Source organism: Neopsephotus bourkii, unplaced genomic scaffold (assembly GCF_033783945.1).
Source record: "Neopsephotus bourkii isolate Nb327-2 ecotype Australia unplaced genomic scaffold, CSIRO-AGI_Nbou_v1 NB_5, whole genome shotgun sequence".
NCBI classification, from domain to species: Eukaryota; Metazoa; Chordata; class Aves; order Psittaciformes; family Psittacidae; genus Neopsephotus; species Neopsephotus bourkii.
The window spans coordinates 1,434,298-1,450,479 of NW_026900522.1; the positions used below are offsets into that span (position 1 = coordinate 1,434,298).

The 16,182-nt window shown below is 41.1% G+C and overlaps 1 protein-coding gene across 2 annotated transcripts in view; it reads left to right on the forward strand.

Moving 5' to 3' along the window:
• The window catches only part of GAS7 (growth arrest specific 7), a 90,626-nt gene extending 86,778 nt beyond the window's left edge, over nucleotides 1-3,848 (forward strand). For both annotated transcript variants that reach the window (XM_061367015.1, XM_061366942.1), the window contains exons 13-14: nucleotides 674-772; nucleotides 1,508-3,848. In XM_061367015.1, coding sequence (XP_061222999.1) covers nucleotides 674-772; nucleotides 1,508-1,621 — 213 coding nt within the window. In that variant the 3' untranslated portion in view covers nucleotides 1,622-3,848. The remainder of the gene's footprint in view (nucleotides 1-673; nucleotides 773-1,507) is intronic.
• Nucleotides 3,849-16,182: the final 12,334 nt, after the last annotated feature.

Sequence of the window (16,182 nt, forward strand, 5' to 3'; positions counted from 1 at the left end):
GACCAAGGGCAGTAAGGTTGTACCGCTCAGCATCGTCTCCTGCTTCCACTGCAACTTCTGGAGCTAGCAACAAGGCATGCAGAGCTTCCTGCAGGAAACAGATGTCTTCTTGTTTAAAGCATCCCTAAGGATAGTGGCTTGCCTCTCTCCCTTGGTTGTCTCAGTTTTGAAGAAGTTTAGACTATATCTACTTTGTAGTTATTAGCAAATGTCATATTACAAATGAAATTAATTTCCCCATCAAATGGAATAAATATTCCCACTGCACTTAAGAATTCAGAGAAACCCAGACAAAATGGCTCAAACAGGACAGTGCCTTTTGAAGGTCAGTGATGATACCACAACATTGGACTGCTGGGTCCTGGGGCATCTAGTTTAGGTTATGCTTTGCCTAGAAAAGTTGGACAAGATGATCCTTGAGGTCCCTTCCAACGTGTTATTCTGTGGTTCTATGGTTCTTTTCTGTCATTGGGTTCAGAATGAAGGGAATTCTGTTGCTTGCTGTCTTTGATTCTCTACAAATCAGAGGGATGTGCAACCACAGAGTTCAGCTCCAAAGCATGACCCTGGAGCAGTATCACACTGACTGACGACTTTTGTGTGTCATCCCTTCTCTGGGCCTTCAAGCTCAGCTTCCAACCAAAATATGAACTTGTTTTTCTTTTGTGTCTAGGAGCTTGAGAGACTAGAAGTTGAAAGGGTGGAGATGATTCGGCAGCATCTTTGCCAGTATACACAGCTGCGGCATGAGACAGACATGTTCAACCAAAGTGTAAGTCTGCTTTTTGTTTGGTCTCTTTGGCCTTTATTGTACTTCAGCTGAGCAGAGCAGTCCCTGTCCTGATCTGACTGACCTGTATCCAAAGGAGGAGTGAAAAGTGTATGCAGTCAGCTTGTTAGTTTTTACTGCCACCCTACATTGCTGCTCCTCCAAGACTCTCTTATCGTGGTTGCATTTCGTACTTCTAGATCACAACTTCTTGTTGGGGGAGACACACTGAATTGAATAACACATGGACATCATGAGCTATTATTAGTTCTCCCAGCAAGATGCACTATTCCTGAGCTGGTCTATTCTTGCAAGGAAGGTGGTAAATGGTTGGGAGAGGGAATGTATAGTTGGGAGAGGGAATGTATATTTTTTTTTCTTATTAAAAAACTGGCTAGTTTTCAAATACGAAAATGGGGGGGCTGTTTGCTGACCACAGTACATGGTTGTATTTGGTGTAAGGTACAGATTGCAGAACAGGAGGCAGAGACCATCTGGCTAGTGCCTGCCATAGGAAGCCTGTCTCTGCTTGATGTTAAAAGTCAGTGTCTTTGCTTCCTGCTGTGAGGCTTCACATTCAGATGTGACTGTTGTCCACTAAGTCATGTGTACCTGCAGTTCTCACTTGTCTGCAAATGCAATATAGGTGTGCCTGTAGCTGCTCTATGCTTCAGAGCAATGATTGCCTCTACTTGAAATGTGCCCTTGACATTTTGATTCTTGTTTTGTTCATTTTAGACAGTAGAGCTCGTGGATCAATTGCTTCGGAAAGTGGATCCTGCCAAAGACAGGGAACTGTGGGTAAAAGAACACAAAACTGGAGATATCCGACCTGTGGACATGGAAATATAGACTGATCTTTAATTGTATGTCATGAGTCCACTGAATTAACCCAGCTAATGTTTGCTTTATAAGGGTCAGAAGAGCATAGGGAAAAGGTTGTTCCACTACCAGACACCTTGTAATTTATGCCTGTACAGGCCATCTCTGTTACATTTAGTCATAAAAATGGTCCTCATTGTGCTAAGCCTTAAGCACCAGACATTCCAGGATGAAGAAACCAGATGTGTGCTTCCCACCAGAGGTTCCCAATTGCACGCAGCTTCCAGAAGAAATCTGCTTTCTGGTACAAGGAGAGCTCTGTTCTTCAGTGACTTTGTGCTACATCCCTTGCATGACTATCTTTATACAGTATGTTAGAACAACCATGCAGTGAGCCTCTGGCCAGCAAGTGAATAACTGAACATGATGCAGGAGGCAAGGAAGTCCTGATCATGAATCCCAGGTCTGTCACTGACTACTTTCATGGCTATAGGCAAGTCAATTAACTTTTCCAGTTCCCCCATCTATAAAACATGTATCCTGCAGCAGTGTTGTGCAAATACATTTATTTCATACAGTTTCCCACCAAGGCCCTTCTCCCAATATCTATGGAGAAGAGTCCTGTTCTTCCTGTTTTACACTCCCTCTCAGGGATACATAAACCCATTGTCATCATGATTTCTGTTCCAGGCCAATCAGTAAGGTTGAAAGTGTTACTAGCACTGTTATTTATAAGGAAAGACTTGGTTGTGCTATACCTACCTCATTAGCTGTCTGAGTGCCCTCAGTGACAGAAAGAGGTTACATACCAAGGAATAAACGAGATACTCAAAACCTTTCCTGCTTATGCAAGATGTTTTCTCACAAAATCTCCTTCAAGACAGCCCTCTAACATTTGATTTAGGATCCAGGTTTAAATTGCCCTTTGTTGGTTCCTTCAGGTGAATATCACAGCCTTTAGGTATCTTTAATTGCCAAGTTTTTCCAGCTAAATTGTGGGGTTTCTCTTTTAAGGGCCTGATTTTCAAAGATGCCATGAATCTGTGATGCTAGATTGCATTAAGTATAGGAGATGTAGGTGCCCAGCGCTTCTGCACCAGCTGATTCTTAACCTTAGGCTTTTCCTTTGTTATCTTTAACACAAACTACCAAAAATGTAACACTGCTCCTGGCACATAATATTCTCTAATTTGGAGACTGGCTTTGAAAAGGTTTTTGAAAATTCATTTTCTTTTCTTGCTGACATTTCTGAGTAACTGTTCACTGTTGCTGGTAATACAGTTTTCAGCATTTCATACAATGCCAAGATTCTTGCTTTAGATCCGAAACCTTGATTCTCACCACTGTGGCCTTTACTGTGTTGCTATCTACAATTTCCCAAACAGTACTACGCCATTTGATCCACTTCACCTCATTGTTTCCATCATTTTCACCCCAGCACCAAAATTGCATCCTTTTGTTCTACTGCTATTGGGTTTTATTCACCAGCTTCTGAATGTTGTGATTGGATCATTGAAAATTAATATTCCCCATTACAAATTCAAGCTGAACACAGAGAAGTCTCATCTGAAACACATATTTAATAATGGTGCAGTGATTATTTTCCTGGTTTTGTTATTTCAATCTGAATTCTACTACATTTTACCACTGTTCTCTTTTTCTCAACCATCTCTTTACAAGTATAGATTCATTCTTGTCTTGAAAAACGCTTCTACAACCCACATCTCTGCTGAATCTTTACCCTTTATAAACCTTTGCACGTTAGCAAGTGCAGTGCCATGACCACTGCATGCTCAGGATCACTGTTCCTCGTGTGACACCTCCAGACACACTTCTGAATTTGTGACTACTGTTTTATTCTCGGTGTTGGAAGCATCCAGCACAGTTATGTGAGACTCTCCTAAGTTCCTGCCAAGACCATTGCAGTACAAATGAAACGTGGTTTGTGTCACACAGTCCCTGAACTCAGTAGAGTACATACTCTTCCCCAGATTCCTCTTCTGCTGCTCAAGCAGGGATGTTTTGTGATGATGTCTTTTACGGTCTTCCTGCTGATTGACTCTCTGTCTTATTCATTTTGTCATACCAATGATACTTCTCCTATCTCTACCATGCACTTTGGAGGACAGGCACTTTTCTTTTTATTAAACCACAGGGGCAGGGTGAGCTTTCAAAACTTCAATGGCCAAAAATAACTGGAGTACTTTAGAGCTGCATCTCAGGTGGACCCCTGTGTTCTAAGCTCTATTGTAAATCAGCAATCTTGATGCCACCTCACCACAATCTTGTTTTGATTGCAAAACCAAGCTAGTTGTGCACTTTATACAGGATTCTCCTTAAAAATACCTGAAATAATCTGTTACCAATTACACTTTTCCTCTTTACAGATGTTTTTTATTTTATCTATTTTGGACTGGAAATACTGTCCATTAGCACAGGTATCTGTGAGGACAAAAGAGTATTTTGGTTCCTCCACTAAGTTGTATTTAAGCTGCTGTCATTTCTCAGTTGTCTTTTCTGGTAGCTGCTTTTTTCCCTTTTGTTTTATTTCCAGACAGTTCTCCTACTTCTTGGTTTTGGTCCATTTGAAATGTTGCGGGCATGCATGAGCTGCACAGAATGATCATTCTTTTGATGGAGATTGTCTCCCTTTTTCACTTTGATAACCTGAGGAGAGCACTTGTACCTGGCTATTAATCTTTACTGGGCCCAGCAAACTCTCAGGCAGTGCTGCTCTGCAGTGCTTTCTCTAAAACAAGACATTCATCTGTAATAGGTGGAAGTGTTAGGGAAGTTTTGCTGTTGCTCAGACAGTTTGCAGCTTATTTCCTGCAAAAGTTGATACTCCCTTTTGATATGAACTGCAGACTGTAGGATCAATGTTACCTGGCTCATCCATTTCTCTGGCTGATGGATCCTGGACAATGGCATGCCTTACAAGTCAGGGATTGCTGGAGCCCCTGTGCTTCTGAATGGACGTCATCCTCAAAGAAGATGGTGGCATATTTGAGGATATGGACACCTGCCCTTGTGTTCGTTCCTTACAGCGTAACTTTGGGAGTCACAGCATTGCTCAGTTAATCTTCCACTAAGTTGCAAAAACGCAGTTGAACCCTCATGCAATTGGTCATCATAAACAGCTTCTCCGGAGCAATATTCAGCTTTGTGTTATAGTAACAAAACTAGCATATGGAAAGCATGATGTTGCAATGTAACTGATAAATAGGAATAGCAAAGTAAGCCTTTTACCTTCGTAAGTACAGAGCTTAAGCATCACCCCATGTTGCCTGGCAGGTAGGCTCACACACTTCATCCAAGTTTTTAGTATTTTAGTTACTACATGAAAAATTCTGTTGAGTGACAAGGCTGGTTTACATCTTCAGATGGCCTGTGGTCACAGAGCAGAAGGTGAGCTTTTGGTTAGTGGTGTGCACTTACAGCTGAAGAGGTACAGTCAGTGGGAATTGTTTGTGGTTTGTTCTTTTCTGGGAGTTATGCTTGCCAGGGTTTTTGTTGAAGCCACCTATATACTGTGGCACTTGCTCTTTGTCTAACCAATGCTGTCACATACTTGTGCTCTCAAACCTCTGGCTTCCTGATGATCTTTATTTCAGCCAGTGCCTTTTGGCCCTTGTATGTGAACAAAAAGGCTTTATGAATTCCCGTGGCTTTGAATCCACTGGGTGTGCTGGCTCTTGTGCCAGAGCTGGTGAGGTTTTTACCATCTGTATCTTCAGATACCGTGCAGAATGTGAATTTTATTCATAATCCACACCAGCCCACATATGTCTTCAAAGACATCTCCTGGCACAGCTTACTCAACAGAGAGTCCTTGTTGGAAGTTTTTCTCTAAGGTATTCTTTCAGCTTATTTTCTAACAGAACTCACTCTGGATCCAATGCTGTTAGCTGATTCCTGTTGGAGTTGCTGAGCTGAAAGCAAGGAGTCCTTTACCACGTGAGCCAGATGCACTTGCCTCCCATCACTGTCAAGATTCCGGTTGCTTTTATAGAGCAACATCAAAAAAGGCTTTCCAGCAGATTTTCAGTCTGCTCCAGATTCACTCACATTTATAAATTACTTCTGTGTGCTGAACATCTTTTGAAAGACTTCAGTTGTTCCCTTATGGGAATGTTATTTTGTTATTTGACACTGGGATCTTTAGAGATAACTTTATATTTTTTCTTTTTTAAATATCATAACAGCAGTGCAAGTCATAAGGAAATCCCTGTTACATTTCTAGAATACTTTTCCCCTTCTTGCAGCCCTGCCTGAGCTGCTGTGGGGTAGCTCTGCTCCCCCTCGTGTTGCACACTTACAACAAACATTGAAATCGTGCTTCTTTTTGTGCATAACAGGCAGCATGCAAAGTTGTGCTCTGGTTTCTTTAGCCTTCATGCATCTGTGCAGTTTAATGTTGAAGAATTAGATGCTTTTTGCTTAACTGACAGCCTCATGCTATAATGTCAGTCTGTATAGTTGCATTGTGACAGTGAACTGCACTCAGATCAACCCTTTTTCCTTGAGAGGAGTTTTCTGTAAAGTATTCACAGGGAACTTTTACGTGCTCAGTAGCACTCAGAATTTTCTCAGAACCTCTTTAAATTTGTCCCTGTTTTAATGTCATCATTGAAATATTTGCTGCAAGTTAGACTCTTTATGTAAAAATGTGCAGTCTTCTTTCCACCTGCTCTTTGGAAGTGCTTGGCACTCCGAGATTTTTTGGAACACAACAAGGATGTAGGTGATAAAAGACTTTGAAAATCAGGCTAACAAATAGAAATGCACAAGCCTTTTTTGGGGTTTGTTGTTTTGTTTTTTTTTCCTTAGTCATTGAATACATATACAAGGTAAACAATAAGAAATGGGAACCTCAGATACTTACTGTATAAGACCTAGCTGCTGTACATGCAGTTCCCAGGCATTCCATGAGTGACCCTGTGTCAGGCTGTAGTAGGAACACAGCTCTAGAGCATGGTCCTACAGCTTACCTTCTGATGCAGCTGTAAAAGCCCAAATCAAAAATTAAGTTAAAAAGTAGCTTTGCTCATCTATTTCTTCAGTCATGCACAGGGAGAAAAAGAACACTGCTCACCCAGGTGGGTCCTTCACTATCAAGCACCTTAAGGAATCCAGACCAGCACCTTGAAGGTCCCCCTGGAATGAGTAGTGTGACTTGGTGGTGTGATCAATTAACTGTTTTCTTCTGAATTGCAAACATGCTTGCTATTTCATAGTAGCTAGTGTGCTTTTCAGTGCTAGTGCAGCCTGCTGGGTCTGTTGCCAGAGATGGCACAGTCTGGTGTCCTGGAGGCAGTCCTGGTCACCCTTAACCTTTTGCACTTCATGAGAACTGGGGCTTCAAAAGACAGTATCAAAAAGACAGCTTTAAAATGAGCTTTCTTGACCACTTTCTGGAAAATCTAGGCTTTTTGCTACTCAGCATGTGTTGAAATAGGAGAATGAGATCCCAGAAGTTGCTGAAGGATCGCTGTGGATTGTTCTTGGTTTGTATGCATCCCCCTGTATTCATACGGTGGTAGGGAATGGCTGCTGAGCATCCTTCTTTGCACAGCAGAACTGTCTGACGTTCTGCCAGAGGAGCCTCCTGGTCACATTGAACTTAACCAGGTGGCAATAGAGAGAGGCAGATTCAAATTAAAACCAGACACATAGAGCAGGAAAATCTTTAGCTGCCCCAGTGGCATTCGAGCTTCTGGACACAAGGCATTTGTCTCCCTTATGCTCTGGTGAGTCAGTCCATTAACAGGCTCCTCACACTCTGAACTCTGCTTAGCACATTAAAAGCAGTGATGAAACATTTCCTAGTATCTGTTGCTTGATACAGGGCTCTCCAAGTAGCACCTAGTTGTGCCAGTAGGAGACAAGTATGTGGCAATCCCACCCTGGTACTACAGTATGGTTTCTGGCATCAAAGTGCTATGATGTCCTGTGCCCTTGCACTGAACTGACTGTAAGTCTGACACAGGCATGTCAAGCCTGGTGTGCAGGTATCCTCCAGGAGCTTGGAGCACATCATCTTTCTTGGTGATAAAGTCTTTCCTAACAGCCAATCCTTGTATTTTCCTGAGAAGCACTATTGTATAAATAACATTCACAACTTTTTGTCTTATAGATCTTACTCATATAAATGTGCATCTTTCAATTCTTATTTTGAACTCTTCATTGGTACTGTAGCCAACCCTCTAACACTGAGATACACCAGTTTTGATCTTTAATATTGACTGACCAAACTTCATACTTTTGGATATTTTCTGAGAATGGTAAGTGCATGCTTTTGGAAGGGGTTATTTTGTTTTTCCTTCTGGATTTTTCTTACCAGCCCCTGGGTTTGGAAGTGCAATGCCTCCTTTTTGTGCTAGTCACAGTTTAGTTTTAATTCCTGGACAGTTTTTTTCTGAAGGGACCAACAGATAGCACAATTTGTCTTCAATTTTTAGTCCCATTTCCTCAAGGCAGAAACCTTTTGTGCCTAATGATGCAATTGATGATAAGAATTGTACATGGATAAAAGTTTTCCATAGACTAATAAAAACAAGTGTTACCACATAATAATTACAGATTAAAACAAAACAGGAAAAATATTTATTTGAAGTATTCAGATTTAATTCCCTCAACTTACATTAAGTTGAACTACTTCAGGTGTAACAGACAAACTCAGTGGATATTCAGAACAAAAGCTTTTAGCTGCTGTATTCAGGTTCAGTGAGTAGATAGACTGTAATTCTCAATATATGCAGTCTTTCGGGGTTACTGATTTAACAAACAACTGAGTCACAGCTTGTATCACAACCTGACTAAAATTCTGCTAGTAATTCCCCTTGAAGTGCCTCTTTAAATTGTATCTGCCACAAGCATGTAGAATACACAGATTCACCCTGTAAATTCCCAAAACTCAGGAGCAGCCAGTTTGCACAGATCTGTGCAGGATTCTCAAAGCTCCTTCCTTGCTCTGCGCTCTGCACTCCTTTTAGAAAAGGACATCCACATATCCAGTAGACCTGGCTTTATCTCAGTGATCATTTACTGTCCAGCACAGTCATTCTAAATTCTCAGTGCTGAAAATGGAGTTGGAAATGTTAAGACTTAGAAGGAATTCCATTGAAGGAGTTGCTAACCTCATTTTCTGACACACCATTCAGTAGAGTAAGCAGAAAATTCTGCATAAAAATAGTTAAGTGCATTTGGGGCCTAAATAGGCCTTTCTTGTGTAAAATCAAAACAACCTGACTTTTTTAATGCAGTTGCTGAGAAGAAATTTTCTGGTACTGGAAGTCTAAAGCTGAAAAGTGATTTCAGGGATCTCCCATCTCCATGACATGACAATCTTAGTAATCTGAATTTGGGACTGCTTGGCCTGAAATCCCTTGTTCTTTTGGAAGTTGGATTTTGGTTTGTTTGGGTTTTTTTTCTTTTTGTTTTTGGGTTTTTTTCATGTTATGTCTGAAATTTTCAGAATAGCCTAAAACATCTGAGTGTCCATTTACCAGACTTTTATTCCAGCAGGTCAAAAATACTCCATAGAGATGGCAACCTCTGCCCATTATGAAATAAAGCAGGTACTAGTATTGGACAAATATTCCTTAGATTATTTCCATTCTTCCAGCAGCCCAAAACAGTGTGAAAAATCCACTGAGCAGTTTTGCAGACATTCTAACTGCAGGGATTCAAAGGCAGCCAGATCACCAGTCATACACTAAACCAGAATTTTCTACTAAAATGAAGTTGCTTATTTGGTCCTTTTTGTGTAACTTTTGCTAAATACTTCTAAATTTCTAGGAAAGTTGTCTTTTGCCAGTACTAATGACTTATTTTAAAGATCTTTAACCAAAATTTTATAACTTTACATAAATTTTGGCTGAATAGACCCCTTAAATAGTTTATGTATCATGCAGACTGGGTAACTAGTAAATCTCAGATCATTGTGCGTATTATAGGATGGCTTTTGTCCCATAAGGGTACACGAAGGAATCACTTTACTGAACTCATGAAGTTGAATGCAGAAAAGATTTAAGGGGCAGATCTTCAGCTCGGGTAAACTGGCAGAGTTTGGTGGAAGCTACGTTATGTCAGCTGTGGATCTTGTACCTTCAGTGTTGAAGGTATTTCCTATACATAATTTTTCTGTCTTTACTGTAAAACAATTTCATATGGTTAAACTGTATTTTCCTATATTGTTCTGCAAGTTTATATGCACCACAGTGCTCATCTCATCTCCTGTAAAATAAACTGTACAGAGACGCATTGAGCATGGAATTGTCTTTCCCCAAGTGCTTTTTCTCTCCCAAAGCCGCACACTTTTCAAATGCAGTATCATCAAAGAACACTTGGGGGCCATGCGCACACGTACTGCTTTGTCGATGCAGCTTGAATTTGCAATCATATTACTCGGGTGTAATCTACTTGTACTTATCCTTTTCAGACCTTTGCATGATACTCAGATGAGTACAGTCCCTAAAATTTCATATGTTTTTAGGAAATTAAGAAACAGCTGTAGCAAAGTGTATCTGGTTTTGTTCCTTAAACCAGCAAGCAGGCTGAATGTGGTCAGTCTGAAAGCAGCTGCCATGAAATGGGCATGCTTTAAATTACTTGTCTAGTAGAAGGTGCCCGTGCCTGTAGCAGGGGGTTGGAACTGCATGAGCTTTAAGGTCCCTTCCAATTCAACCCGTTCCATGATTCTATGATCTGTTAAGTCTTCTATACCAAGTCAGTCCTTTAGTTGCAAGTTCTGCATATGTCTTGAAGCTTAGTTGGAGAGAAAGCAATTGTAAAATGTTACTGTTAAAAAGTTGTTCTACTTTGAATAATTGCATTAATATGCATGCTGGCAGGTTTTCTGAGAAAGTCAAAATTGGCCTTGCCAAAATCCTGTCTAATCCAGCAACTGTCTCCAAAAGTGACCAGCATTAGAAGCACAGCTCAGAGCAAGCACGTTTTGCAGGTCTGCAGAGCACAAGCCCATCTTCCCAGCGATATGTGACTCATGGACTTTGGAGGCAGCAGCACTATCCACACATCTTACAAACCTCAGTGGAGGTTTCTTCTAAGAATTTGGTTTTGAGCTCATGTAAGAATTCAGTTTCTGCAGCCCCCTGTAGAATGGCACCTCAGAGCTCTGGTGTATTTGCACACTGATGTGGTAAGTACTTGCAGAGGGCTGCACGCTTCTCAGAAAAGGAGACAAAAGGTAAGACACAGAAAAAGTTCCAGGTGGCAGCTTGGTTTTCACAACAGAGTCTTTGCACCTTGCCCAAAGTAGCCTAAATCTGGTGGAGAATCTCAGAATGCAGTGTCCAATGTTGGTGTATGGTACAGACCGCCTTTGTGAACACGTAACAATCCTCTGTGCACTGTGTTACGTTTAACTGCAACTTATCAGCAAAAAGCATTTTCAGTTGTAGAGGACTTTGTACAGCTTTGAAAAGCAAGATAGGGAGTTAATTATATAAGCCGTGACACGTACTTTCTGTGCTGGTGTACTGTCAGCATCCTGAAAAAGAGGTGAAAGGACCAGAATGGATGGTGGAGATAGCAGTGTGGCAGCCTCTCAGTCTGCGACATTTAGATGTAAAGGGCAGGAGGTTTTAAACCCCTTCTGCACAGAAATAACCTGTGCTAGACTTTGGCAACCAAAATAATTAAAACAACTTGCATTCCAGTGTGCAATTAAGCTTTTGACCCTCATGTTCCCCAGATATGGAAATCTAGCTGTGAGGGCATGAGGAAGGAAATCTGATTCCAGATCACTCTTGGGACTAAATAGATATGATTTGTGCCTCAAGCTCTTATATAATGCTTTAGGGTAATTAATTATCATTAATTAAAACTATGTCAATACAGTCTGCATCTTCTGCTGATCTTCCCTGATCAGCAATATGATCCTGAAATCTCCAGATAAATACAAGTTTTCTATATGGTGAACTGGACAGTATGTTAGGAGTGTCTTAACTTTTATTTGATTGCAAAAATTAAGTGGAAATCGGGGTCTGTACACACCATGCACACCTAGGTTGCAGAACATCAGAGATGCTCATGATTTACAGTGCTCATGGAAGGATTCACACAAGACCATTTACTAGGAGCAGTCATAACTGCTGGTGTGAGTCAAATCAAGAAGTATAATTTATTCTACAAGCTGAATGGGCTGAAAGTGGGTTTGAGCCCTCACAGGTCATTGTGGCATAGGGCCATGAGGCTCTTAAAAGCAAAGCTATATTCAAAGTTGAAGCAACTGGTTTAACTTAGCTCTTGGCATTTTTTTCTGCTTTGCTACATAGATGCCAACTGCTTTTTCTCTCATGTGGTTTTATTAAATACAATGGCAATTTATGAACTGATGGTCAAGGCAAAATGGCCCAAGGCATGCTATTTGCACACCTATGACTGAGCTAACCTCACACACAAGTGAAGTTTTGGCAGTCAGGATCTGGACTGAAACCACAGAAATAGGATTGTCACATTTCTTACTCAAAGAATCTTCCTTGTATAAATTACTGTCTCGGTCCTTATACAAATGAAGAAAAAATTACCAACATGCACTAGTGAAGTATTTATTACAGGGACAAACAGTCCAGCCTCACTGGTTAGTGCTGCATGCTCCATTTGCACTGGGTTTTTCACAAGGCCCTGAAAGTAGAGGATGAGAACATCTAGCTCCAATTTTATTTTAACTTCCTGCTTTACAAAGCAGAAAACCACACACTTGGTTTCCTGGAGCTACAGCAGAAGTTAGTGTTCTGTTTACAGAACTTTGATGGTTTGGTAGACTTAGCAAATGCTTTAAGACTATTATTTGTCTGTGCTTGCTTGCTCAGAGAGACTAGGACTCTTATCAGTTGCTTAGATGTCTTTTACAGCATGGTGACCATCTCTGCTTACAGGTCCGGGCTTCTGGAGCTCTTTTCACGGCTTCACCTTCTAACAAGTCTATTTTAAAGGGGGAAAGGTTGCCAAATGGAGCTCTGATTAACATGGAAACATGGGAGTCGGGTCGGGACAGCCTCTTAGCACTGTTCCCAGTGCTCAGGAATCTTTCCTGTTGGCTCACTTTACCATGAAAATGTGTGTAGTCAGTGCCTCTTCTGTCCTTTGCTGTTTTATGTTTTCCCTCAGTCTTCTCTATTGCTGAATCAAAGTAATTTCTTAAGTCTCAAATCTGTGAAAAGGAAAAATTTGAGTTAGGCCAAAAGTCCATATAGTCCAGTGTCCTGGCATGACAATGACCAGTAAGCACCAGTTTCTTTCATAGGGGAGGGTGGAAGAAAAGCTTTGTAATGACATACATTATGATTCATCCCTATATGACATTTTGAGCCCTTGGGGACCCCTGTTCAGAGCCTGTCTCTTCCCCAGCAGGGACAGTGTTGTATTTAAACAGCACTTGAGAGATGTTTTTATCTCCCATGATCTGATTTTGGAACTCATATAAACTTCCCATAACATGATGTAGAAAACAGCTGAACAGCACAGTGATGTATGATAAGAAGCATCTCCTGCTTCCCACTAATCTGCATCTCACTCGGTTAGTTCTTGCATGGGAAGAGATGGCTATTTGCCTTCTGTAGTCAACCCACAATCTTGACAGTTCACTATTGTGTTCCTTCCCCTTTGACCCCATCATTTGTTGTTCATGGTCAGCAGACCTAGCCCTGCTCTGTCCTCTCCAGGTGGGACAAACAGAATTACACAAGGTTTTTAAGGTGTAGTTTTTAAGTTGAGGCATGCCTAATAACCTGGTACCCTGCCCAAATAATAAGCCAATGTGGCAAAGGGCTGATGGGACTGCTGGGATAGCTAGGAAAGGGAGAAGTGCTATGGGAGACCCAAAGATAGTGACAGCCAGTGAAGTAAGAACACCACAAGTCCCTAAATGCAGCTTATGACATCAGGCTGTAGTGGAAATGCCAGCAGAGAAACTTTGTTGCAATGGGGACTGCCAGCAACATCAGATGCTGGTCCTAGAGGAATATCGGAGGAGTGGACCGAGAGACAGGAGGTTGCAAAACAGATGTAGCCAAGTGGAAGTGTTTTGCTCTACCATGCAGGTGAATAAGCTGACATCAGCCTGGAGTGAGAGGATTATGCCTACAGCCTCCTGAGAAGGTATGTCATGGCTTGGCATTGCTCACTCTGCTGCTGTCCCGCACACTCAGGTTTATCGTCATCTTCCACTGAAGACTGAGCACTCACAAAGGTCAAGAGTGCTGAAGAAGGTACATGCCTTCTGGTCTTTCCCATTCCTCAGTTCTGGTACTAGGCACAGGTATATGGGATGTCCAAATAGATCCAGAGGCACAGCATCATCTTTTTCATCTGCTGTATTTGGGGAGCACATCCAGGGGTGGGGCAGCCACAGCTTTTTTGGGCAACCTGTGCCAGCGCCTTTCCACCCTCAAAGAATTTCTTCATAGGTTGTCCTAGGATACTTGGTTTATCTGTTTTCTTAAAAGTTGTTATTAAATGTTTGCACTGGAACAAACCAGAAGACAAGAGCTGGAATGTCTCCCAGACACCCAGCCTTCCCAGACTTGCCTTTTTCATCGTGTTCAGTGAAGTGCCGCATGTGTGCCCTTTGCCTTACTTAACTTGTATGTGGTGCCTTGGGAAGTGAGCACATGAAACCTGACAGAACTGTCACATCTCAATCTAATGGATTTATTCGAGCGAGGTGTCCCTGCCCATGGCAGGGGGGTTGGAACTTGATGATCTTAAGGTCCTTTCCAACCCTGACTATTCTATGATTCTATGATTCCATGTTTTAAAAAGCTACAAACCAGTATTATTGATTCCAAGGCATAACTGACAAAGAGTTCTCCAGGCTGGAATGTTTGTGCTTTATTATTTGATCCTTTGAAGCACAGCCCCTGCCTGGTATGTAGAGGTAATATATTTAAACAAAGAATGTAAGTACACATTAATAATCAGCATATAGTTGACATCTCTGGCCATAGAAGGAGCCTTTGTGTCTGAAAGGTTGTGCTTTATGTGTAGTAAAACATAAAAATTTATAGCATGTCTCACAGCAGATTATTAAGATTGCATAAACCTTATTCATACAGATCAGATCAGTTGTCACACTGCATCTACTGGGAAGGCTCAGATGAACTCCACGAACTATTTTGGCCTTTAAATTCCATTTTTGGTTTGTCATACAAGTTTTCATGGAAAGCAAAATCCTTGGCAAAGGCAACTTTGAAGCTGTGGAAGTCAAGTTTTAGAGTGGGTTGCCTCTGGTGTCCTGAGCGTGAATATTCCACCTTTGTTAGTTAATGGAGTGACTCAGCAGAGACCAAACTCAATAGGACCGTGGAAGGGTGGACTCTGGCTTCTAGAGGGAAGAACCCTTTAGCTCACACCAATCCTTCTTATAAGGTGAAGGCAGTGGAAAGCTGGGGAGTCAAGGTGAGCAATTGGTTGGTAGAGAGGAAAAATCCTGCTACTAGGTCTACACAAGCACAAAACCCTGGACTAACAACGTTTGTGTTGTCTGATAGTTAATGTGTGTACAAGTTGGCTAAGTAACTTCTGTACTTCAGTGATATAATAAATAACGTGTTTTTATGAGGAAACTTGCTGGTTTACCTACTTATAAATATGCTTTCTGAAGGAAGCCATGTGATGAGTGTTTTTATCAGGACTCTGGGCTCTGTTTACATAGAAAAGTTCATTTTTATAAACTGAAAGAGGCAAAAAGAACATACACATAATAAAGAGGGGGAAGTGCACCTAGCAGGGACTGCTGTGAAGGGCACAGGAAACTGCTTTCTTGACCATTTGAAGTACTTTAAAATGCAATTAAAAAGCAAACTGTTTTACTGTGATACAGTAAAAATCTTACAGTTTTCACATTTTTAGCACCCAAGTAAAATGCATTCCAAACCACTTCAAGCTTTTTAATACTGAAGCAACAGCTCTAGAAGAAATTAGTCTTTTTTTGGATTGGAGAAGACACAGTCAACAGATATGTAGTGTCTGGTGCTTGTAATAGATGGTGGAGAAATCCACTGCAGCAGAATGCTCTGTAAGCTGAATGCACATTCTGGTGAAAAGGATTTTAAAGCTGCAGATGTACGTTAAAATGGATCAGATATTTACATTTTATTAAAATTTTACTGAAACATAGAACCTGGTATTTATTAAATATGTTGAGTTTAACACTGCTAGAACTGTAGAAGAAGTACTTCTTGAAAAGTACCAGAAATGTCAAATGTGTTCTTGACCTAGTGCTAGTCAATGAATTTATCTGTTCTTTGCAAGAAAACAGCATATGATTACTGGTAAAGTTTACATGTCTAAACCTTTGTAGACCTATAGTTTTTTACAGCATTGGTAAATTATATAAGCTGCATAAACTTAGTCTGCTCAAACATCATATTGAAGCTATAAGCACCCTATCTCAAAATAAGTGCCATTTGTAGTTGGGAAGCTGGCATCAGGGGTCTAAGGACAAAGCCACCCCATGGGGAGATGTAGTAGCAGGGTAAAGCCAGATGCACCTGATGGAGAGAAGCTGCGTGAATAGAGCCTATGATTAGCCCTAAGTGTTATTTATTTGACATAGAGTGTTT